General features: G+C 43.3%; 1 protein-coding gene across 1 annotated transcript in view; it reads left to right on the top strand.

The window, feature by feature from the left end:
• The window catches only part of CCDC3 (coiled-coil domain containing 3), a 40169-nt gene extending 15649 nt beyond the window's left edge, over positions 1-24520 (top strand). The window contains exon 3 of the mRNA XM_072343811.1: positions 22155-24520. Within this exon, the coding sequence (XP_072199912.1) occupies positions 22155-22430 (276 nt within the window). The 3' untranslated portion in view covers positions 22431-24520. The remainder of the gene's footprint in view (positions 1-22154) is intronic.
• Positions 24521-25044: the final 524 nt, after the last annotated feature.

Raw genomic sequence — 25044 nt, 5'->3', positions numbered from 1 at the left:
TTTGAGGGGTCAAAGTAATCATGCAAAAAACATCTCAGCAAGTAGACAAATATGTGAATGAAAAGTATCCCTGCAGAAAGTCTTAGAGTTTTAGCTTTATAGGAACATCAGCGCTGTTCTAGTCAAGAGGAAATTGTACCTGGTGAGCCAATGAAGTGGGAAAAGCACATTTTTACACAGATCGTCATCATACCTGTTAAATAACCCCAACCTTCAGAAACCTCATCAACTGATCTTGCAGGAGGTCTGTGAGCCTGGGTATTGTTGGCAGGGTAGGAAATGAACATTGGCCCATTTTGGGTGGTCAAGTTGGTGGTGATTTTCTGGAGAGACATCTTTCCCTTCCAACAGTGCTGGGACCCAGAGGAGACCAGCCATATCTTCATGTTCACTTCTCCTTCATATGATTCATTTCCAGGGGAACCCAAATGGGACCTTCTGGAGATGAAAGGCTGTGTTTGGGACCTCGTTTATCACTCTCTTAACAGGATAACAGTCAGACACAGCAGCAATCAGCATGGTGCTGTGCCATTAATAAGTCAAAATGACTCAAGTTTTGTGGTTTCAGATGCACAAATGTTTACAGATGGAACTACAGCAGTAAACAAGATGGTTTTGCTCCAGTGTTAGCAAGCAGTGACTTCATTAAGCTGCGAGGGCTTTCACAAGCTCTGTTGGGTCATTCAATTGTTCAACTCAAGGCATCTCTGAGGTGGCAGGAGCGCCATTCTGGCACCTGCTGCAGGGTGGTTTCTCCCCAGCCATGAGAAGAAAGGCGACATTCCTCTTTTTGGCTTCCAACAGCTGACAGCTGTTCTTATCATACTTAAGGTGAAATTTACTGTTTATTATTTTTTTTTAGTAGTGAATAGAATTTCTTCAAACTTTCCTCAAATGTTTCTCTCAAAAGGAAGTTTGGAGGAAATTAAACATTAACAGCCAACAGTTAGCATTCAGTCCTCTCTGGGGGCATCAGCTTGATTTGGTGTGTGGCAGCCCTGCCCATGGCAAGGGGTTGGAACTGTGTGGTATTTAATGTCCCTCCAACTCAAGCTATTCTATGATTCTATGATTCTATGATTCTATGATTCCTCGTATTACAGCTATCCCATCTTATTAGTAATAAAATGAGAATGGTTGTACTGGATCAGAATGAAGGCCTCTTTGCCAGCCGTATGTTTCCAGCATGGCCATAGCACCAGTACCTATAGTTCTGCTCCTGGACCTGCCTTCTAAAATTGTCTATGAACTATTTCCTATTGATGGCTAAGACGAAGGAAGAAAAGAGGAAGGACACAGATTTTGTGGATCAAAAAGAAGCACAGTGTGAAAATCTTGCTGTCTACATCACTGGGCACACAGAGGGTAAAGGCATCTATGCCTAATGTCTTGCTATCAGGCAAAGCTGAGCTTCAGAGCTGAAACTTTCTTTGGCAACTGCTTGGCTGGGAAAGAGCTGAAGTGAGCCAGTTGTGACCATTCATTCTTTCCATATGTAAAGAAAGATGGTCCACATCTGTTTGCTTCCACAAGGAAACACAACAAACATCTAAAACAGGTATCCAGGGAAGACGGTACAAAGGTGGCAATGAGGTATGCTGGATCCTCCTGATGATCTCCTGACCTCCAATGTTTTCAGTTCAAGAACTCTGTTGTGAATTAATTTATATATATGTTTTATTGTTGTTGGTGGTGTGTATTGTGTGTGTGTGTAGTTAGTTGCTTTTAGTGACATTACCTTTCCTTAAGTTGTCCAGTCTTGTTGAGAATCATCACTTTCTGTTTGATTTGAGAATGCTCCATACTATGCCATCTGCTATCCCCCAGATCTTCTGATGGAAGATACTGTCAGTCTATTTACTCTCTCCATGGAGCTTATGAGTGTGTAGGTCTCTGTCCTGTAATCCTCCCATAGCACAGGATTTAAGGTTGCAGACTGTATTGATGGCTGAGCCTCAAAGGAGGTGGTTTCTGCCCTATCCTGGATGGGAATCAACTACCACAAATGCTCTGAGATGCAAGTATATGAGGAATGAGGGAATGAAGCCCCTTCTCTCACTGTCTGGGACCTCCCACAGCTATTGCCACAGGGAAATTTCAAAGTTTTGCTTAGACTGCTGAAAGTGCCAGCAGGGAAAGCAAATATTTGTGTGTAAGACTTAACCCCAAAAAGATTAAATGCAGATGGATGTCAACAGTGCCAGCAACCTGTAAGAGAAAGTGAAAACTGAGAAGAACTTAAGAACAGAATATGGTATGGAAAAAAGAAGAAGAATAACACGCAAAACAGATTAGAAACAAATCAGGGAGAAGGCAGATTTGAACAAGGCCTTTTGCTTTAGCAAAGGAGGGCAGCATCATGACCAACAAGAAGAGCACTGCGGCAGTACTCATCTGCATTAGCAACTTGGGATGTTCCGTGGTGAGCATAAAGTAGAGAGGGAGCAGGAATAGCAGCATGAGAGATGCAGCTTGGTGGGATGCTGCATGGCCATTGAATACCTTTGGGAAGTGGGAAGGGTCCTGGAGGTGATGAATGCCTTACAAAGCCTTCAGTTCTCATCCCTTCAGCTCTGGAAGACAACAGCTAGCTGGGGAAATGGTGAGCTGTGGGAAGAGGTTTGGTTTTGTGAAACTTGGCCCACTTTCTGTGGGAGGAGAGACGTGCAATTTGGCAAGCATCCATCTTGGGAAAATTGCAAGTGGTAGAGCTGTCTAGACTAGTCAGGAAGACATGAACAAATAACAAGAAGAAAACAGAAGAAAAAGAAAAAGCATCATTCCTCACCCAGATGTAAATTAAGATGTCAAGAGAAAAAAAATAACAGTGAATCAAAGCATCAAAGGATACAGAGGGAAGACAATCTTAACTGACTTGAACTTGGTAAACAAGCAGGGGAAGTCAGACATGCCTGTCTTCAGACTTGCATGCCACTGCTGGAAGCAGGATAAGAGATTTGTGATAGGAATGTTACAATTAATTATTATAAATCTCTTTGTAAGGACCGTGTGGGCAGTGTGCAGGTGTGTGTGAGCATTTTGGCAGCCTGACAAATATGTAATTATTGGTTACAGAGTCGAGCGATAGAGAAGCGAGTGGTATTCAGTGCTTCGTGGATCAGCAAGGTGCTAATTAGGGATTGCTGGAGGCCACCACAATTCTCTGGAAAGGAAAGCAGCACCTCCTTAAACACCTGGATGTAGTGTGGGTGGGAGTATAGGACTTACCTGGGAGACTGCAATTACAAAGAGGATTTCCTGACTCAGAAATCAAACCAGAAGTGTTCTGCTTTAGATCTCTCTCCTTTTTTGTTTTTTTTGGATCTGCAACTGGAAATTGGTAGCAATATATGTATATGTAACCCAACTTGAAAGCATTTTTTAAACCCAAGTAAATCATTAATCTTTCCTTTACTTTGCCAGGGGTCATGATGAATTCCCCATCAGTGAAAACGGGGTTGGATCTTTTTTTCTAGGAAAGATAAGTACTTGCTGAGGTCATTCAGTGAACATAAGTGATGTCTTTGGACAACTTTGTGCAGGAAATCAGATCAAAGGTTCAACTGTACAAGCTAATCTGTTCTGATCAAGATTGATTTTTGTTGCTCTTAGTATTGTAGAATCTTAGAATCACTTGAGTTGGAAAAGAACTTCAAAGGTCTTCTGGTCCAACTCTCCTGCAATGAGCAGGGACACCGCAGCTACATCAGGTGCTCAGAGCTCCATCCAGCCTGGCCTTGAGTGTCTCCAAGCATCCAGCACCTCTCCAGACAACCTGTTCTGGTGCTTCACTACTCTTAGCATACAAAACTTTTTCCTCATATCCAGTCCAAATCTCTTCTTGGGCCACACTGGACCTGACCTTTCAGTATTTTATTTCTCAGATATTTTCTAGACTGGTTAACATAAAAATGTGTTTTTTGGAGCCATGCGTGATGTGATGGAGCATTCAGTATTCTTGCTGCAAAGCCCATCCTTAATGATTTTTGTCCATTTCAGCCATGGGAAACCTCATACAGCTATGATCTCTAGCAAGGAAATCCAACCACAGGAATGAACAAGAAGCAGCCCTGGAAGCAAGATTGAAAATTGCCTGTTGCACAGTTTTACCACACTCAACAATAGCTGAAGAGTCAGAGTGAGGAAAAGCATTCCTGTATGGAGGCTGTCTTCTAAAACCACTTCAGAACAGAAGCTTTTTAAAGCTTCCCGTCAAAAGCACTCTGTACAGCAGCTTTAAAAACAGGGGAAAAGCAAAGACCAGTACATCTCCATCACAGTAGTGATGGCCAAGTAGTACTTGTCAAGCCTGGGTTTCCTTAAACATGCATGCTGAGCCTTTCCATGCTCTTAGTACTGTTTGTTGAAGTATTAAGGAAATGGGAAAGCATCCAGAAAACTGCTTCCACTCAACTAGCACTGCGAAGTTAAAAAGAGGAGCAGAAAGGAGCTGGAGGTCTGTGGCATGTTGCTGACCTGCCACTGGACAGGGATGTGGCCATACATCACTCGGGTCCTGCCGGCGTGGCCCCACTCTCAGAGGTGTAGAGCAGCTGTCAGAAGGGATGTTGGAGGAACATCTGCTCACAGCTGCTGCAGGGAGTTTTTAGGCTTCTCACAGTAACCCAGGGAGGGATTTTTGAGGTAGCCTTTGGGAAGGCTTTACTGCTGATGATGAGGAGTGAAAGTGCCCCATAACACCACATTGTCCTCAGTGACATGGAAAATCTGTAACAGGGAATTGATTGTAATTTGTTAGAGCTGAGCAGTGGCTTTCTTCCATCTGTGTTCCTTTTCTCCTGAACTTTTGCAGGCCTTGCAGATGCTGTGTGTGAATTATTTGTGCCTAGAGGGGGTTTAATGTGTAACATACACACACTGAAGACTGAGTGCCCAGCTGCAGTTCCTACAGACACGCTTTGTTGTGGCCCTTACTGTAACTTCATTGTTTCCTAATGGGGAATTCTGAAGTCCAAGCAAGCTGCATTTGCATTCACTGTGCACCATCCACAGCCCATGATTCAAAACTCAGCTCAGAACCACTGATGTATCATTACTGTTGCTATTTAACCTCCAGGTGAGTTGATACGGGAGGATATTTACCCATCTTTTCATTTAAGGGATCTCTCAGTTTTCCTCTTCTCCTACGTGATTCTGTGTAGACCTTGTGAGCTGTGACTCACAATGTGAAAATAAAGTAATATATGATTTTGAAACCTAAAGCCATTGTCCAAATTTTTGGTTAAAAGCGGCTTTATTAGCTTAGGGTATTGTTATACTTTGGTAAGATAAAGCAATAAAGGTGAAACACTGCTCTATGAGCTTTTCTTTAATCACTGTCTGAAGTAGATGTGGGTTTGGATTTGTCCAGTCAAAGGGGCACAAGGCAGGCTGCAAACCCAAGAATGAGACTGGACTTTTGAGTTCAGCTCAGCAATTGAATCAAGTAGTGTTCGTTTTGGGTTATTCCTTCAATTTTCTTGTTTCTTGACTTTTGTTACAAATACATCAGTTTTATTTTAAGAGTCTGAAAAGGCCTTTGAATACTGAAGCTTTGAAATGTCTGGGAAACTTTCCTTCAGCAATCAAAAGCTTGTACAGGGTTGTGGCCTGCATTTTCAACAGTCTTTACTCAATTTGAGTATTCAAATAAATGACCTAAGGCATGAGCTTTCACCTATCCAACAATAATACAACTGACTTCAAAAGGTAGACGTAAGCTGTCATGTGGCTGTTGGACTAATGGCAGTTTATTTGTCCACTATCACATTACTTTCATCTCCTTTCTGTCACCTTGTCTTATCTGGTCATGTTGGCAAAGCCTTGGACTCATTGCCTTGAGTCTATAGCAGAGCATTAATTCTGATCTAACTGAACTCTAAACAGGCTTTTAGGTGTGGACAGTAGATAACAGAGATGGGAGCGAGTATGGAAATCCTCATATCTACTCACTTTTAGCTTCTAGACATTTGCCTTCTGTCACACATAACTCTGAAACCAACATCCTTGTCTCTTTGCCTGTATTTCATGTGTGGTATTTTGGGGAAAGCTTGTTAAAGCCAAGCTCGAGTGTAGCCAGTGCTTAGTTACAAGTGCAAACATATCGTGAACGTCTGTCTTGCATTAGGATCTTTCCAGAAGGCATTAAAATACAGCCAAGGTGGCTTCACGAGATTTGCTTTCTCCCAGCATTTGGTTCAACTGTTCTTAAAAAAATGTGGGAGTTTGGGAGAGCGTATATGTCAGCACCGTAAAGATTTGCAGGCTGGGGAGTAGAGGGAAATTATGGGAGGTTATTTTAGAGCCCAGCCAGCCGTCTTCTTTGCTTGAGCTTTTCAGTGAAAGTAAGAGAAACTCAGCAAGCTCCTGTAGTAGTTGGCTCTTTGGGAACACGCCAGCTTCTATTTCTGTGTTACAATTGGATTACACAACCCCAGAGCTGTGTGGGTTGGAGTGGTTGCACATTCATCACCACCTCCCATCTGCATCTGAGCTCAGCTCTGAGACCTTGAGAGGTTGGATCGGGCCCATTGGGAAGGACAGGAGGCAAGCAAGCAGCTGCTGCACTGTGCTGCATTGATTGCGAGGGCTACTCTTTAATGAAGCTTTCCCAGCTTACTGGAGCTTTGCTCCATCTTACTAGCATGGATATAGCCAACAGTCTTAACCCCTTCTCAGTGGGTTCAACTGAAGTAGATATGGTTACTCATCTCTGCAGCCTCTGTGCTCTTCCTTCTGAGACAGTCCGTTGGTGACTGCTCTGGTCACCTCACTTCCCAGCATGATCTGGCCTGGTCTGATGTGGCAAATGTGACAGAAAGGAAAAAGGAGAACAGCAGTCCCCATGGCTCAGTATCCTTTTGCTTGAAGGATCAAAACACTTTGCAGAGATGAGCTGCATAGTCTCAGCAGATCAAGAGCATCTTTATGGTATTTATGGAAGTTTCCAATGATTCTGATGCCTCAACCAAGCCTATCTTCATTTTATTCACTGACAAGTGCAAGAGTTGTGTGCATTCTCTCTCTTGCTCGTTGGTTTGACAATGTATTGACCAGTTTTTAGTAACCTGGAGTTCAGCTCCCTCCTTCTGATGACCAGCTCTTTCTAGAGTGACATCTTTTCCTGCCCTTTGCTTCTAGGCAAAGGTAGGTCTCTTTTGTATTGAAAGTCTCCACAGTGCAAAACCTTCTTTTATTTTGACACATACCAGGAATTACTTCATAAATGTCAGTGAGGAGGAGAGTTGGAATTATCTTCAGATTTTATAACTTGGCTAAAACGTCTGGCTGCAAGCTAAAACTTGACACATAAATCTCAGCCAGGAAATAATTTCCCTTCTCTCCTTCCAATACAACAGCAAACAACACCTCCCCTCCCCAAACACTTGCAAATTTCTCAGTGGAAGAAGGTTATTTTAGGAAAAGATTAAATAAAGACGTGTTGGTAAGTAGCAGGATCTCTGGGTGGGGAGTGGATGGAAGGAAAAAGACTTGAAATCATGCAATTAAGAAAAAAAAAGTTACTATTATTGTGCTTCTTCACTTAAAATGGCTTACAGATATACTGAGTGAGCAGAGTAGATAACCTGTTTGTGTTGTCTTTCAGTAACACTGGCTGTCATTAGAACTGTAGGTGCTGAATATCAGCACAGTAATGTATTTATTAACAGCATTAAACAAACCAAGGTAGAACTGGGAGATCTATGTGTGTTGGAATCAGATTAAACACGTTTGTTATCCAGTCTTTCCAGCTGAGCTTGTGCTGCAGTTTGCATGTATTATGCCTAAATCACATCTAATTGATGGAAAGAGGCCTCAAATACTTGCAGGAAAGGGTCTCTAACAACCCCTACAGTGCTTAATTCTTGTTATACTCTCCCACACAAGCTCAAATTTCTGCCACAGCCAATGAATGAGAATAAATATTTCCTGTCCTTTCTATAAAAATCCCTTCTGTATTTGTCAGCTTGCTTTTCTGATGTTTTGTTGGCGTGTAATTACAGAAGAGGTGGGACCGCTGGCATGTTAGTGCCCAAGTGCTTGCACCTGTTTTGTCCCTGTTGATCAACATGGACTAAAGGACGGTTAGTTGTTCATCCATATCATAATGAGAGCGATTGCTGGAAGTTGTTCCTTTGGTCATGCTTGAAAATTTTGGTCTTGGGGCTATAGCACCCAATCATCTGCATGCATCCTCTACCAGGTACATCTGGAGCCAAGAGGAAGCATGGACATGCCTATGCTCTTCCATTGACAATGTGTCAGTGACCACACACCTAGCAGAGGACACAGTTGTCCCATCTAGATGACAGATAATTATCTGACAGTGCTTAGCCAACAAATACATAGCTCCAAGGGGGTGTTTTTACAGGGAATTAAATGTTTTTTGTCCTTTGTAATTTACCAGGCACGTGTAGAACACCACTCCACTTTCACTCACTTGACCAGGTGTATCCTTGCCCTGCAAGACAGACAGAAAGACAGAATAATCATTATTTAATGCCACATGGATCCCTCTATCCAGAGTTATAAGCCTCTGAAAGCACAGCCCTATGTGTGATCATCTACGTCTCATTCCCTCTCTTCAGCAGATAATAAAGTTTCAGCGTATTTAACAAGATTACACTTGTCTTCAAATAAGACTCAGAGCAAACTCTTGGCAAATGAGACGTGTGGAGATTTATAGAAGTGTCCCTATTTTGAGTAGGATCCGTGATCTTCCCATCTCTGACAATTCCTCTCATCTACCACAAATGTGACACAGCACACACACAGATCCCCTGGATGCCGCTAACCTGACTGACCCAAACATTCACACATCTGGAACTTTCCTCTTCTTGTATAATGTGGATTTACACGCCTTAATCTGCGACACTCGGAGATGCAGATTTTGTGTTACAAACTCTTACTAACTAAACTCCTAATTATTGAAAGCTCAACCAGTCATACTCTCTAATGCTGGGCAATTTCTCCAGGATCCTTCCTGGAAAATGAGTTTCCAGATTGCTGGAGACAGGGATACTGTGTCAGGCAATACACAGCAGTACCACTCATAGAAAACTGTGGGTCCTGGTCTGCCTCTGAATTTCCATGGGGAAGCACTGAGATCACTCACCATGAAAGTGAAGAATCTGACTGCAGGTCTTGGCTCCCTTATTACTTCCATTCTTGCACCATCCAAACTGAATATAGACCTTCCTAGTTTTTGAATATATCAGCTCAGAAAACTTTCAGAATGACATGCTTCCTGTTATCCCTTTTAGAGAGAGGGAATGAAGCACAGAGAAACTAGTTCTTGCTTTTCCACTAACTGCCCTTTCTGTAAAGGAGACATCCAGTTTCTTTCCGCTGATTAGGACACTCATTTTATCTGCCTGCTTTGATTAGGTGCGAAGTGTGTGTGTTGCTTAATGAGAACAAGCTGTTCAGATAACGCAGATCAAAATAATTGCTGTTTTGCTGTTCTGAAATTACCATTGCCAAAAGACACAGAAGAGGGCTAGTTAAGAGAGTAGACTGGAGGCCAGGTCTGGATTTCTTCACAGTGTGTTTTGTTGTTGTTGTCTTCTCTACTATTACTGTGATGTCAGGCAGTTCATATGGTTTTGTATGAATGGTTTCTGGTGCAGATACTATAAGCTGCTACTGCTGCAGGGGTGGGAGGCAATTCAGTTCACAGCATCATAGAATGGCTTGAGTTGGAATGGACTTCAGAGATCATTGATCCAACAGGCAGGGTTGCCAACTTAGGCACTAGATCAGGTTGCCCAGGGCCCCATGATGATGCTTCATCCCACCTCCAGGGATAGGACATCCACAACTTCCCTGGGAAGACTGTGTCAGTGCCTCAACTAGGACTGTCCAGATCCTGGCTCTTGTTATTGCTAATAGGGTGCAATACAAAACTGGTGAAGCATGTTTAACGTGAGTGTCAGAGAACTGTAATAAAAACAAAATAAATATCTACAGCATCTTCATGCCGTTAGAAAAGCACATATACAAACGGCAGTACAGACTTACAGAGACACACTTGATACCTATCCATAAATATTTAGCCAATAATAAAGCAGGCTTTACAGATAAGTGCACATGACAGCAGGATCTTACCAGATTTTGCATATCACAAGGCAATTATTCACAAAAAAAATTGAAGAAGAAAACAGGAGTGTAACTGAACTGTGACTCAGAGGTGCCACTGTGAGCTCACCGTGCAGTGCAGTGTAATTATCCCCCTCCAACACAGTTATTAATTTAGGATTAAACAGCTGAGAGCCACCGTTGTTACGTGAACCAGCAGCTGAGTGCCTGCTTTCCAATTTAGGTTCTTCTTAGAGTTCACCACATGGCACCAATCAGCCTGGGGACACAGTGTCCAGAGCTGCTATGGCTGTCACTTGAGCAGCTCTGCCTCCTTCATCACCTCTCAAAAGGCTGGGATGAGAGCTGCAGGCTTGTGTGCACTTGGAACACTCACCCTTATTTGGAGACCTTATTTTCTATGGACATTGTAAGCCATCCTGTGTGAAAAGCTTTTCCCTGTAGAAGGCAATAAGTTGCCCAGCAGATATTTCTATGTGTATATAAAGCATAGCAAAGCTGTAGAGAGAGACTTGACTCATTAAATATGACCCTATGTTTCCATGACCAATGTTTCTAGGGAGAATTCAAATGCTGGTTCAGGAGCAGGACCCTGTTGGAGAGGTTGTACTGGAGAGCAGCAGCAGCCTTTGACTCCTATGGAAAGTAGAAATTAATGCCCTGAATGCTTGGGGTCGTTTAAACTCAGGCAAGCAGGAGGATGATCCCTGAAATATGGCACTCCAGAACCTCTTTACCAAACTCTGCCATGTTCAGAGCAGTCTACTGCCCATTTAGTGCATGCAGGGTGGTCTGGGGCCACTCAGAATTAACAGCCCACGCAGCACTTGGAGCTGAGAACAACAGGACGGGACTATCAGTGAGCAGCAACCCATCAACCAGATGTTAGCACTCTGAGTTTGTTATTTGGAGCTTCTGATTAGTCTCCCCGGCATTTTGCCTCCTCAGCTTCTCTCTCAGCATGCTGATGTTAGCCACAGAGCGCCTGCAGATAGTAGATATTTGTTTTGTCATGCCTTTGTCTTTGCTCTCTCCACCCTCAGTGAAGCTTTTCCACTTCACCTCTGTGGGAACCTGTGCCTTGAATTAATAACAAGCCCTGTCCTCTGCTTTGCCTACATGTCGTCACCTCTTGTTCCATCACCTCTAGTGAGCATGCCCATCTTTAGTAGGCATGGGTGATGGGTTGATGATTGGACTACATGATCTTAATGGACTTTCTCAGCCTTTATAATTCTATGATTCTCTTCTGGCTTGGAAGGGGCACAGCCACCAGCTCCTTGCTGAGGTCTCCAGATTGGGTTGGGATCGTGGTGTAGCTCAGTAGCTTAGCTCTCTGCAGATACAGATATCCCTTGTCAAGCCCCTGTCCTTCATCCAGGCTAATATCGGTGCCTTTGCTCTTGATTCTGTTAAGGTTTCACATATTTCATGCTTACTGGGAAAGGCTTTGGTAAAGCTTCTGTGCTGCTCCTGCTGTGGCAGCAGCATCTCCAGCTGTTTGCGTAAGCACTGCACTGAGCTGTTTCCACACTATTTCTAGTGCTCACTTTCCTGCTCTGAATTAGTTGCTCTGACTCATCCTCTGGAGGATTTTCTTTTTCTCCAGACTGTCAAAATAGCCTATAAAACCAATGCTTCCTACTCAGGATCTAGGTTAGATACATTAAGTAGTGTGGTGCAAAGACTCTCTAAAGGGATGCACCAAACCCAGCCAAATACAGGTTGGAGTGTGCCCTTTTCAACCCTCCTCCTCCCCCACCTCCCCTGCTTCCCAAGTGGATGTGACAAATAATTAAGTAAAATATCTATGGCCTTTCCTCTACCTGTTCAAGAGTGATGGCTTCCCAGAGGCATTAGAGGATGGCAGGTTGCCTCACAGCGCCTACTTTTGCTCTTCAAAATCTAGAAGCTTTCTTGCAGCAGCAGTGCATGCAGTCTCCATCTGAGCCTGTGGCCAAGGAAATCCCATCTGTTTGTAGAGGCAGCTCAGCTGCAGCAGCTTATGTGAAGTATGAAGCCAAAACGTCCAGAGTGGAGGGATTTATAGGGGAACATGACTTTTATAGACGTTGCGTTAACTTTAAACATTTGCCTTCCTCAGCATGGGTTTTCCTCCTGTGCATAAAAGTTGCCCAAGGTATGATATATGTGATGAGGAGGAGACACGAGCGCCGCTTAAAGCAAACGTCCATGCTTCTGTGACTTCACAAGAGACGTCACTGAATGCACTGTACTCACACTCTGAGCATTTGCATACGTCCCTGCTGGGATTTGCTCTGCTTCTCTCCCTCCATTTGGCCTCAGAAGTGACAGAGGAACAAAAGTTTATGTATGTGCTGTCTGGGAATAATAAGCCCAGGGATGAGGAAGTAGGGGGCTGGGAGGTCTCCTGCTGCTCTGACTTCTCAGTATAGAGGATGCAGGCACTCAGCATCCATATTCAGAACCTGTTGGGTGTATAACAGATTGCTGGCATTGCCTTACTCACAAGGGGTTTGTGACCCCAGTCAACCTCGTTTCCACATTGCTCAGCCCCTTTCTCCTCTAACCTCATCACTCACAAATGGAAATAGTTTCAGACTAAAAGAGGGGAGATTTAGACTGAATATAAGGAAAAGGATTTTTTCTAAATATGGGTAGTGAGGCACTGAAGTGTATTGTTTAGAGATGTGTGTGGATGCCCCAACTCCGGAGACATTCAAGATCAATCTGGATGGGGCTCCAAGCAACCTGATCTAGCTGTAGGTGTTCTTGTTCACCGCAGGGGAGCTGGGAGAGGTGACCTTTAAGAATCCCTTCAAATTCAGTTCTGTAATTCTATGATTCTGCAATTGCACGGCTCTTGAGCTTTTGTGGGACTGCAGGCACAGCTGATCTGCAGAGACACAAGCTCTTGGTTCATCTACCCTGATCCTGCCACCACTCATATCCCCCGCTCTTTTGTACTGTGACAGCAATAGTTAATCTAAACCTGAGCCTTAGAGACATTCAGGCAGCACCTGCCACTCCAAATCATTGATCATTTCTGCTGGGGCCTCCAGATAACTCCTACAGGCTGTAAAACATCGCTCTGAAGTAAGTCATGCTTAAAGCAAACACTCCAGATCAGGTGTAAGGTTGGTCTAAACAAGTGTAATCCTCATCCAAATGAATATTGGTGAGGATAAGTTGGTTTCTGCACCAACTGATGCTAGTCCTTAGCTTAAGCTGCATCTAGAGTTGCAGGTAACGTGATAGAATGAGAGGTAATGGCCTTAAGTTACACTGGGAGGGCTTGGGTTGAGTGAGATTGGGTTGGCAGTTGGAGTAGTGGTCTTTTCTTTAATGATTCTGTGATGCTTCAAGGGATGATATATTTGAAAATGCCGTACTTCCCTCACTGTTATCCTGTTAAATAAGGGTGCACATTTAACAGAACCATTACATTAACTTCCCAGGAGCTATTGTGGCACGAGGCAGGGGTGAGCTCATTCAAAAGCCAACACGGACGTTTCAATAGCACTGAGCAGTGCATAAGCTGCCATGCACTCTGCTCAGCCGTGCCCTGTTTCCCTGTGTTCCCAACAGTGAGAGGGAAAGACACAATCAATTTTGTTTCTGGGCCTTGCTGGTTGTCTCCCTTCCTTGATATTTAATTAATTCACTGTGTGCATGTGTAGGGGAATGGTGACCTAATCCTATTGAAATACATGCCAAGCAAAACAAGGTTAGGTATAGACACGGTCACACAGCAACTTTCAATTAGGCAACAATACACTTGAGGCAAGGTATGTTGGCAAAGTAGTTACAGGCATATCAGAGCTAATTAGCTTCATTGTGACATTAATAATACCTTGTGGGGAAAAGCTGAGTTGGAAATGAAAGTGGATTGCGAGTTTTGGAAACTTTGATGTCTGTGGAAGCGGAATGTTTTTGTACAAGCTACAGAAAAAAATAGCCTTTTGAGAGTTTCGAAGCCCAACTGAAACTCCAGCACTAACTCTGAGACAAAAATGACTGGGGGAAAAAAAGCAACAGCTCAGTTGTTATCAGAACTCAGGCTGAATAAAATGCAGAAATCCATGAAGCAGCACAGCTTGCGAGGCAGACCTGCAAACTCACTCATTCTCAGCATCTCAATGGCTTTGAGGAGCAGAGAGAAGACGTTTTTATTTCCTTGTTAAGAACATGATTTAATCTTGTCTTTACATAGTTTTCCTTCAAGCTCAGCAAGGTTGAGCTGCACTGGTTGAGATGGTACTACTGCACTTTTAACTTCAGTGTCATTTGCTTATAACTAGTCAACTAATAATTAATGCACTGCATTCCCCAAGGACAGGAAATATCAGGAATATCTCCTACTTGTGACAGTGCTCAGAAGGAACCAGAGCAGTTGCTGTTTTGCCTTGGACTGCAGCTGTGCTGCAAAGCCCTAGAGCTGGTTTGCCCTCTGTATGTGTAACCCCAGTGATGGGATGGGGAGAGCCAGGAGCAGAGGCATGGCTGCTCTCTGCCTTTCTATGCACTTGTCCCCATTGTTTGTTATTTCACTGCCCACTCAGGGTACTTTTAATGGAGAAGGGACACAGGTCTCAGCAAAGAGGCTGTCAAGGCAGCACCACAACTGTGGAAATCTTAGAGTCATAGAATAATAGAATGGCCTGGGTTGAAAAGGACCACAATGATCATCTAGTTTCAACCCCTCTGCTAAGTGCAGGGTTGCCAGTCACTAGACCAGAGTGACAGCCAGCCTGGCCTTGAATGCCTCTGGGATCCATAACTTCTCTTGGCAAAAAACCCAAACCTCTCTGGGCAAAGAGATGGACCCCTGGGGTGGCCATGAGACCCTCCCCACCCCCATGCCCTGCTCCACCTTGGACACCCAAGTGAGGCCCAGCCTTGAGCTGGGAGGGATGCTGGTAATGCAGGAAGCACAAGGTACAGTGGGATTGAGCCCAACACTCAGCCCTTACTTCTGCATCTCCAAAGAAGCAAGGAGGAGGATGGCTGCTCCTCCTGAACTGCCCAGATGTCAGACTTGGTCACTCCCCTCCCAGATCCACCACCGCATTCCTGTGGCATCTTGGGCAAATTGCTGGGAGGAATGCTTTCAAAGGGAACAAGACAAGTGTGCGGCCCTTCCACCTCAGAGCAACTGGAAAAAAGCAGCTGGCTGGCTCCTGGTGCATATCTCTCACCCATACCGTTCTGCCTATGTTCAGCAAGGAGAGGGAATGGGCTTTGAGGTGTACCAAAGTGAGCTCCTGCCCTAGTGATTACTTTTTCTCTTCCTAGAGACCCTGTCTCCCACTGGCTGTGCAGGGAATTAAAGGATTTGCTGTCGGAACTGGCTTATCTGCTCACTTGGCACCAGTGAGGTGCCTGTGGTAGGCAGTCTGGCTCATACCCCACATCTTTTTTTTTCCTTTCCTGTCTTCTTGATTCGTGTGGTTTCTCTCCTCTTTAAGGCATCTCCTCTTTCCTTTGCAAACACGAGGAATAATTCAGTTGTTTTTTTCCTGGGTGCTGACAGTGATAAAGGCAAGTATCAAGGACTCACATTTCCACCATCATCCCCCATCCCATCAAGAGGGACTGGGCCAGGCTGTCACCTGGTATCTTCACATCTTCCCCCTGAGCAGAATCTCAAGCTTCAGGACTCACTGTATACAGGGAAGGCAGAGCCCAGGCAATGCTCTGTGTGTGTGGTTTTGGAGCTAGAGACCTCTATCCAGGTATTTTCAGGGCTGAAAGTATTTTTACTATCCCTAATGGGCCTCCAGCTCCCTCCCTGTGTCCTCCAAAACCATCCTAGTCTGGCTGCAGAGAGTCAAGGGCTGCAAGTTTGAAGGGCAAGGTTTTAAAATGGATGCTTGCCATACCCACTGCAGATGAGAGTCACCAGCTATTCAGACACCTTGCCAGAGAGGAAGGTCTGGTTTTTCAAAGTGCTTCATTATGGGGGAAGGATCTTCTTTGAAAAATCTGTTGTTCAGCTTAAAGTTGTTGCTTAAAAAAAGATCAGAAGAGAAAGAATAGATTGTGGGTGTTTTTCCTTCCGAAAAATAATCTTCCCAGTAAATTAACCATCCTGCGTGCTGAGTCGGTGCCTTGGTGGAGCTGCTGGCACTCAAGTTTTACGTCACAGCTTGTAAATACCACTCACATTTTCCAGGGAGATGGCCCATGGTCATCTGCTCAGGGCACAGCATCAACCAAGAGACCTGCCAAAACACAGGCCAAGAGCTGCCCCAGCAGGCCCTTGAGTGATTCTTCAGGTGTTTTTCTACCAAACAGCAGCTTAATGCAGATCAAAACCAACGAGGCTGCTTTAAAAGTCCCCCGATTGGAGAATATGGGTTTACTTCTGTTGCTAGGGCAAGTTCCTCCAACCTCCAAATACCCTCATGCTCCCATTGCAGCTTCCCCCAGGTAGCTAGTGATGCCAGCTGCTATTTCATGGGTCTCTGGGTGCAATCCATTTCAGTCCATGCAAGTTACTGAAGTAATGGAAAGGGTCCCAGAAAGCGAGCCTCTCCAGGTAAATGCCTAAGTCAGGTTAGAAGTCTCTCTTTTGACATGGCCATTTGTCTCCATTGATGATTGGGAACATTGTCTTGACTGGCTGCCTATTAGAGGTTTAAAATGAAAATCTGCCTTTAGCAAGAAGTGGAATGGGCAAGAAAGACATTATTTGCAGTGTTAAAACATGTCATGGTGTCTGTAAGCTGGCAGAGGCCCCTGCAGACAGTTCTTCCTATCCCAGTGAATCTCTGCTTCTAACAGTTTGAATTAGCTGATAGCTTATGCCACGAGCCTTATACTTCCCACAGTAAATAGAACCACAGCATCATTAAGGTTTGAAAAGACCACTAATATCATCTAGTCCAACCATCAATTCATTACCACCAAGCCCACCAAATCATGTCCATCATGCAGAAATGCTGATCCAGTAATCCTTAGAAGAACAGCCACCACCATTAATTTTTCTATCCAGGCTGTATGTACCCTGGTGTTCTGTACAAAGCAATGGAAGGAAATAGCAGCTTATTCCCAGTAATGGCAGTGCTGCTGGATTTGCCCTCAGACCCTGTTTCAGAACGTCTGAAAGGTGAAGCCTTGCAGCAAGCAGTGGTAGTTTAACCAAGCTTCCCCACCATGATGGTTTAACAGTGCTGACAAGGGCTTTTCCACACTTCAGCAGGAGTGTTAGTCTTGGCTGAAAAGCTCCAGTAACTGGAGGTTAAGTGACTCCATCCCAAACCCCATCTGGAGGAGGGCTGCCAGATTCCTCCTCCTACCCCTCACCACATCATCTCTCTGTCCATCCAGCTTGCTCGCTCTCAGTGAACCTGCCCAAAGGGGCCAAACAAAAGGAGAAAGTGATGCTCACTGTCTGAAATTTGGCAATGGCAAGGCATGGCTCAAAGAGGACCGCTTCTGCCAGGAGAGGCAAGGTTTGCCTGCTTGAGCTGTGTCGTGTCCCTGTTAGTTTCACCAAGAGCTTGCTTTGCTGAGGACAGAGAAGGGCTTGGGGAAATAAATCCTGGTGGAGTTAAAGAAAAATAAAGAGCTATGTTTGGCTCCAAAGCCCCTCTTGAGAGAGTGCATGAATTACGACTGTACTGAGACAAATAGAGCTGGAGGAACATGCTTCATGATGCATAAAGTTTCAGTTTAAGATGTCCTGTATATCGTTAACAGCGGTAACGCACAGAGCAGTAAGTCAACGTGCAGCAAATTCAGACAGCTTTTACCTTTGCTGCCGGGCAGACTTAAAGAAGGGAAGAGAGAGAGGAGAGCAGTGTGGGGTTGTGATGAACTGCTGGGGTGCAGTGTGGAGGAGGCTTGGCAGCACAGCAGAAGATCTGCTTCTCAATCTCAGCCTTTGGGCTATGTTTCTATTGGATGCTTCCAACAGGTTGTGTTAGGGGGATGCTCAGTCTGGGGTGCTGAGGGAGCATCCCATGGTAGCATGAGCACAATCAGCAGTGTGGGTCCTGAAAATATTATGGGGTCAAGAAACCAAAGTGACTTATCCCCAGGTCTTCTAAAGAAATATCCTGTTCCTGCAGAGGAGATCAGGTCTTACAGACATGCATTACAGACGATCATCTTGGCTGAAGAAACACAGTAGGTATTTGTGCTCCAAAATTCTGTCTGACATGAAAGATATTTTTAGGAGATCTCAAATGAAAGACTTCTTCATAATCATTATGGTCAAAGAAGACCACTACGATCATCTAGTCTAAATGTCAACCCATCTCACCATGCCCACTAACCCGTGTACGTCAGTGACACATCAACCATTTTCCTGAACACTCTGAGGGATGGTGACTCCACCACTTTCCTTGGCAGCCTGTGCCAATATCTCACCACTTATTCTGAGAAGTTTTGCCTAATATTCAATATGAATCTCCCCTGGTGCAACTTAAAGTCTTTTAAAGTCTTTTACTTGTCCTAAATGGCTCTCCAGTGCTCTTTAGCAGTGCAATCCATTGGGAGTAAGCATTAGAAGCTGGCTAGATCTCAACTTTTCTCCCTTTGGTAGATGATGGTACAAATGTGGGTACCAGTGATGTTTTGAGTGACTTGAGCTCTGCAACACTGATTCCAGCCATGTATGGACAGCCTGTGTTGGATGGACACTACCATCATGCCTTTGTCAGTGGAAGTTTCCCCATCCACTGTCTCATTCTAATGACACTTTCAGAAGGCAGATTTGTCTGTCAATCAGACAGAAATGTTTACACATGTCAATTCAAACTATCTAGCAAAGCGCTCACACGCCTGTAATGTGACACTCCAAAAATCAGTTTGATGTAATGCAGTGCTGATTCGTTTGGCAGATAGACAGACTGAGTAAATCATCTAGATGCAGTGAAACTTAAGACCGGGTGTATTTGTGACAGGATGTTTCAGACAAATGCTTGAATATATGTAATTTGTGGTTTCACAGCTGTGTGCTGTCTGGGTTAAATCCTAAGAATGTGTGTGGATCTTTTTGTGCTACCTTTTTTGCTACATCTTCTTGTCTTGTACTGCTCTGGATTTGTTTAAATACCACTGAGGATGACTTACTGACCCAACTGTGGAATATACAAACAGAAATGTCCAATGCAAACAAATCTTCTGTAGGTCATCTGATAACTTAAGTTCTGAAGGAAATCTTGAAAAATAATTCACAGATTTGTCTGAAGAACTATGATGTCTTCACTCCACTTCCCAGGTCTGTGGGCACGTACACCGTGCTAAGTACAGCAGTTCAGACCTGTTGCTTAACTGCCTGCCATTGATTCTTGAGTGACTTAGTTTGCTGGATGAAGATTTGGGTGTCATCTTTTAAATGTGATGTCAAAAAGAAAAAAAAAAGAGGACAGAAACTCTTTGGTGTACTTGGCATGACAAGCTGTCGTGGAGAATGGGAGCATGACTCATTCATAGAAAAAGAAAGTCAGTTCTTAGTAGTTTTAGCAGTGCTTTTGGATTAAAGCTTGATCTTGATGTTCATCAGTGCAAACTCTGCACATTTATGGACTCGTGAGACTGGACAAAATGGGGTGTGAGATTCCTCTATATAGATATGCTCCATAGGAAGGACTGCCCAAAGTGGGGATATCTCAGCTGGCAGTAAACAAAAATTGTCGAGTAGCAACATGAACCAAGGGCTGGCTTACTCCTCACCTATTTATTCCTGGTTAATTGCACTGGCTGGACTGAGCTCCAGTCTGTCACATTTGCACAGTTCTCAGCATCAGATCTAACAGTTTAAAAATAACTTGAGTGCACCCATGTGAACCGCAGCTCCGGCAGCAGCAGCAGGAATAGGACAGCACTCAGATTTAGACACGATCCTTACTGCAGAGCCTGTGAAAAATGCTGTTTGCAACCAGCTGGTGAGAACGTGTGGACCTCGCCTTCTTGTTTTTCCATGCATAGAAGGATCAAAGGAGTTCATTTTTCAACTAGTTGTCCTGTGATTTCAGGTTGGTGCCCTATTAGACAGTGAAGCTCTACCTATTGCCTGCCCAGTTGGTAGGCAAAGTTATGTGGGTCTTAGTTTTTATATCTGTGTTGCTCCAGTGGTCTCTTTGGACATCTCCAGGCAATTTAAACATTAAACCATTGTATTCAGGCTGGAGAGTGAAGATCTGAGAAAGGAATGGTGTAAGCAAATAAGCTGTCTGGCTTTCATGAGAAGTTTCTAGTGGCTCTGCACAACTGCCCAACCTCTGTTGACAGGGGACCAACCTCAATGGTTTGGGAGTGCCTCTGGGATGAGGCTAGTGCCTCAGGTGTTGTCATTCCCTCAGCAACCAGCCCAGGTAGATGCGGTTGGGTACAGACAGTGGCACACTTCAGGTGCATGAATGCACTGCACTCTATGATATTCCTATCAGTACATGCCTGTTCGTCAGTACACAATGAAAAATGCAACAAGTCCCTCAGGAAGGGGAATTTCCAGCAAACATCTCATCCACACAATGGTCTCCTGTGTAGGGATTTAAATTCAAGATGAGTTCTGCTTGAAGCTTTGCACGGGTTTGGCAAACACAACAGCCAAGAGGTACCAGCTGTTTTCAAAAAGCTCTTGGATTGAGCTGTGATCAAAATTAAACTCCCTCCTCTTTTGTGCAGTTTCTGGCCTTCATCTGAGAACTCACAGCCTTCCCTAGTGTGCAATTATAAAAGACTCCTGGTGAGAGGGCAGTCGGGGTAAGCAATTCCCTTTCAGGAAAGCCCTGTGATGCTTTTGTACAGGAAACATGATCTTATGGCTACTGGAAGCAGTTGTTCTGTTGACCAACCATGTTTTTTGCTGCTGGAGGTTTCCAAAGCAAATGAACTGTTAGTCATCAAAGTGGACTCCCTCCCTCACTTTCAGTTGTTGAAAATACTACAAAGAGAGGTGGAAAGAAACATGCAGTTCTTCATCACCACACAGAGGATGTACTTGTTTGCTTGCATTCTCTGTCTGTTCCAAATGTTCTTCTAGAGAAAGCCCATCTAAGCTCTAGGAGTGCTTGGATTCACAATAAAATATAGATGTGTATAGGACACAAATTCAGCAGAAAGCACCATTTTCCCTCGCAGTGCAACAGGGCAACAGGGCAGCAATCAGCTGAAAGCTCCATGTGCACAATGAAATATATTTGAAGCTGGTTCCATTTTATTTTATTATTTTATTTTATTTTATTTTATTTTATTTTATTTTATTTTATTTTATTTTGTTTTGTTTTGTTTTATTTTATTTTATTTTATTTTATTTTATTTTATTTTATTTTATTTTATTTTATTTTATTTTATTTTATTTTATTTTATTTTATTTTATTCTAATTTTGCTTAAGACCCCCAGCTGGGAGAAAACATCAAGAGCTTAATGCCCCTACTTTGGGCAGTACTGCAATAAGTTAATAGTGGGTAAAATAAAATTGGTCTTCAGCCAATGACCCCAAAACTAAATACCATTTGATAAAGTTATGGAATCTTGAATGCTCCTGGAGACTGCTGAGATTTTACACTTCAGGGTTTTCATCTGAGAGAAGCCCATTAAATAAGATATTTAAGATAACTTTATGATTGAAGAGATAAAAACAGCTCGTCCTATGTTTTGCAGCCTCTGTGCTTATTGCACATACTGAAATAAAGAACACAGGACAGACTTGCATCAAAATCTGGAGATTCTGAAGGGCTTCTAAGCTGAATCAAGCCTAGAGTTTTTCAATAGCAATAACTCCTTAGATTGAACTCCAATTTCAGATCATGAATAGGCCAACCTTCCTCCATGAATCCAACTTCAATGGGCTTAACAGGTTTTTCAGAACAGCTCCCAGAAGTCATTGTGAACAATCAGTGTCGCTAAAATCTACAATTTTGCATCTTATCTGAATACAGGAATGAAAGCAAAATTTTTTAGTAGAAGAGGCATAAAAAAAGTCAATAGAGTTTCGAAAAAGCTGTTGTGCGTTTCAAGAGTTGTGAAGTCCTTTGGGGAACACCTGAGTAAATCCTTACTTGAATAAGCTTTTGCGTAAAGCTCATCTGTTCCTATTTCATTTCATCTGTCCCCTCAGCTCATGTGCTCCTCGGTCCAGAAAGCCCTGTTTGAGGAGGAGGACAGAGTGAAGAAGCTGCAGCAGAAGGTGGCAACGTTGGAGAAGCGCAACAAACAGCTGCGAGATCGGGTGAAGAAAGTCAAGAGGTCTCTCCGGCAAGCTAGGAAAAACAGCAGGCACATGGAGCTGATGAACCGAAAGCTCAGTGAGAAACTTGCCTCTGCTGGTGGTCAAATTCCTTATATTAACTCTTTAAAGCAGGAGAACTCACATGCTACCTACCTTAAAGTATAATGCAAGGGTAAGAGCTCAGGCCAACGATAATGGCAAATTTTGCCTGTGTTAGATCAGGATCTGGCCCTTACACCTTGTCTATACTGTTTCAAACCTTGCATGGAATATGAATCTGAACTTGCTCTAGACACAGTGCTAGATTAAACAGGAATGCAAACTGGATTTGTCTGCGTACTGGAGTATCAACCTCAAACTAAGTCCATGGTACTCTGGGTAGACATAGGGCCAGACTGTAATATAAAGCACATTGTGCTTCTTGGTCCTGTCTCTGTCACCAGTTCTAGGTTTCCCCGTGGTGGGGTGGGTATGATGGAAGTTCTGCCAGGCATTTGACATAGGAGCCTCTTCTAGGGATGCCAACTTATCTTCTCTACATGGACTGGGCGAGCAAGTGGATGTACAGAGATGTATGCTGCAGGAAGGATAAGGGCATAAATGCTCTGTGCTCCATCATGATCCCCTTCATCGCGCCTTAAGCTTGACTAAAGACTATATTCTGTATATGAGCACAGGGTATGTCCGGGACGCATAGTCAGTTTGGATCCTTATTCAAAATGAAATGCAAATGTGCCCAAACTGTCTTAAGAGTGTGTCTAAGTATTTCTTAATATTCTTTTAAAATAAATAAATAAATAAAACTCCAATATTTTTCATTTTACCAGGACATGCCTTAAGAGTCATAGCAACTCCTTCAGGTGCCTTTAGTGTTGCTCAGCCAATGGAGCTGGAGACCTATCAATCCGAGTCTGTGTCTAGGGCCTAATCCAGCTCCTACTGTCAGGAATGGATTTAGCCTAGATTTAGTGGGTGCTGGATCAGGTCTGATGGACAATTTCAGATCCTGTTTTCAAGCAGGTTTAACTTACAGTGTGGACAAGGCTTCAAGTTTTGTAATCACTGTTTGAGGTATAAAGGAGGTTGCTGGGCAGCCTCATTTAGTTATGCTTAGATACTGTAGAGATCACATCAATATCAACAGGGCATTAAAAATTAAGGTAGTTTATATATGTATATATTCTAAAATCCTATAGAAAATATTTTTATTACACATTTGATATAGTCTAATTTCTTAAAATATGAAGCAAATCCCATTTCTTGGTTTTCTCATTAAAAAAAAAGTCCATCCTGTTCTTCAATAGACATTTACAAAACTGAATTCTGTTGAAGCATCAGAGGTTAAGACTCAGCAACCACAACTAATGTATTCTTCAGCTATGTTAATGTACCAGAGAATGTCTTTGGTCACGGTAGTTAAACAACCTTCCTTCCTAACAGGGCACCATAAGGAATGGAAAATGAAAGAAGAGTTTTTGTATCTTCTTTCCCTTCTCAAAATAGTTTTTCTTTCACCAAACATGAGCCTCAGAGGCAGAGAGTCCTTGCTTAGCATCAGGCAATACTGACGATTTACCAGGGATAAACCTGATTCATACATGATAGACCAATCCAGATGATATGGAGGTGAGGTCCTCAGAAATAACAATGTGGAAACCTCCATTCTGCTCCTAACTCTCCAGGCTTTGCCAGATCACTGCATGGTCTCCATGCTGTTTCTCAGAGATTAAAAATAGAGCATATCCAGACTGCAGCTCTGTTGGACCACACTTCAACTATCCCCACACTTAGGAAAAGCCCATATCAGCTTTCAGCCACGAGCTTCAGTCCAAGCTAAGCTCAGAAGTTAAGCCTTGAGTTGGCTTCTAGGATGCTGCTAAGTTTAATTACCTTCCAGACTTGCTCCTTTTGGAAATAGAGCTTTCCCTTCCCCACTCCCCCCTTGAAATAATATTGGCATTTCTTAAGATTCTGACTCCTCCACAAGCTTCAAAGGCTTTGCCTACCAAATCAGCACATTTTAAGTTGCTTTATGCTGTAGTCAGCAATGCTGTTTCCTGAGAACTACAACTGACATAAGGCTTCCCTGGAAGCCATCAAGAGATTTTAACTCTAAAATGTAAATTCACAGGAAAGTATCTAATTTTGTTGGTTTGTTTGTTTCTGGTTTCTACACTGCTGTTTGAATAAGATAACTGTTTCTTCCTGGAATAAGTATTAAAAGCTTGTGGGTTTTGTTGTTTGTTAATAAAAGTATTTCCCCTGTTATTCATTCATGTCTTATAAATGTTTTTATGAAGCTGAGAAAGCATAGTTAATATACTTACATCTTCACTATTTGTACGGTTTTTCCAAACACAGCATTGAAAACATTCTCATTTGGCTGATTATTATTATTATTTTTTTAATTGATGAAAGGACTGAAATTTCCATCCTATTTTCACTCCAGCTGGAAAAAAAAGGAGAAAAAGGTAAACTGTTTTCTTTTCCTTATCAGTTTTGTGAGAATCTTGTTGCTTGGTAAAGAAAGCAAAAAGAAAATCCCCAAATGCAGAATCCAAACATAAATCAAAACGTCTCCTTCAAACAGCAAACCAAAGAAGGTTGTGCCCTGTAGGATTTGTATCGTTTCCAGAGATAAGGACTGGCGATCAGATCAAACCAGAAGATTAACCCTCTCAACAAGTGACAGGAGATGCCAAGCCTGAATAAAAATACCTTTCAAGTGTCACTTTGATTACCTGTCCCTGATGGTGACAGTACCCAGACAGTAGCCAAG

This window comes from Excalfactoria chinensis, chromosome 1 (assembly GCF_039878825.1).
Source record: "Excalfactoria chinensis isolate bCotChi1 chromosome 1, bCotChi1.hap2, whole genome shotgun sequence".
NCBI classification, from domain to species: Eukaryota; Metazoa; Chordata; class Aves; order Galliformes; family Phasianidae; genus Excalfactoria; species Excalfactoria chinensis.
Note: the sequence above shows the minus strand (reverse complement) of the source record. Positions and strands in the feature narration are given on the sequence as shown.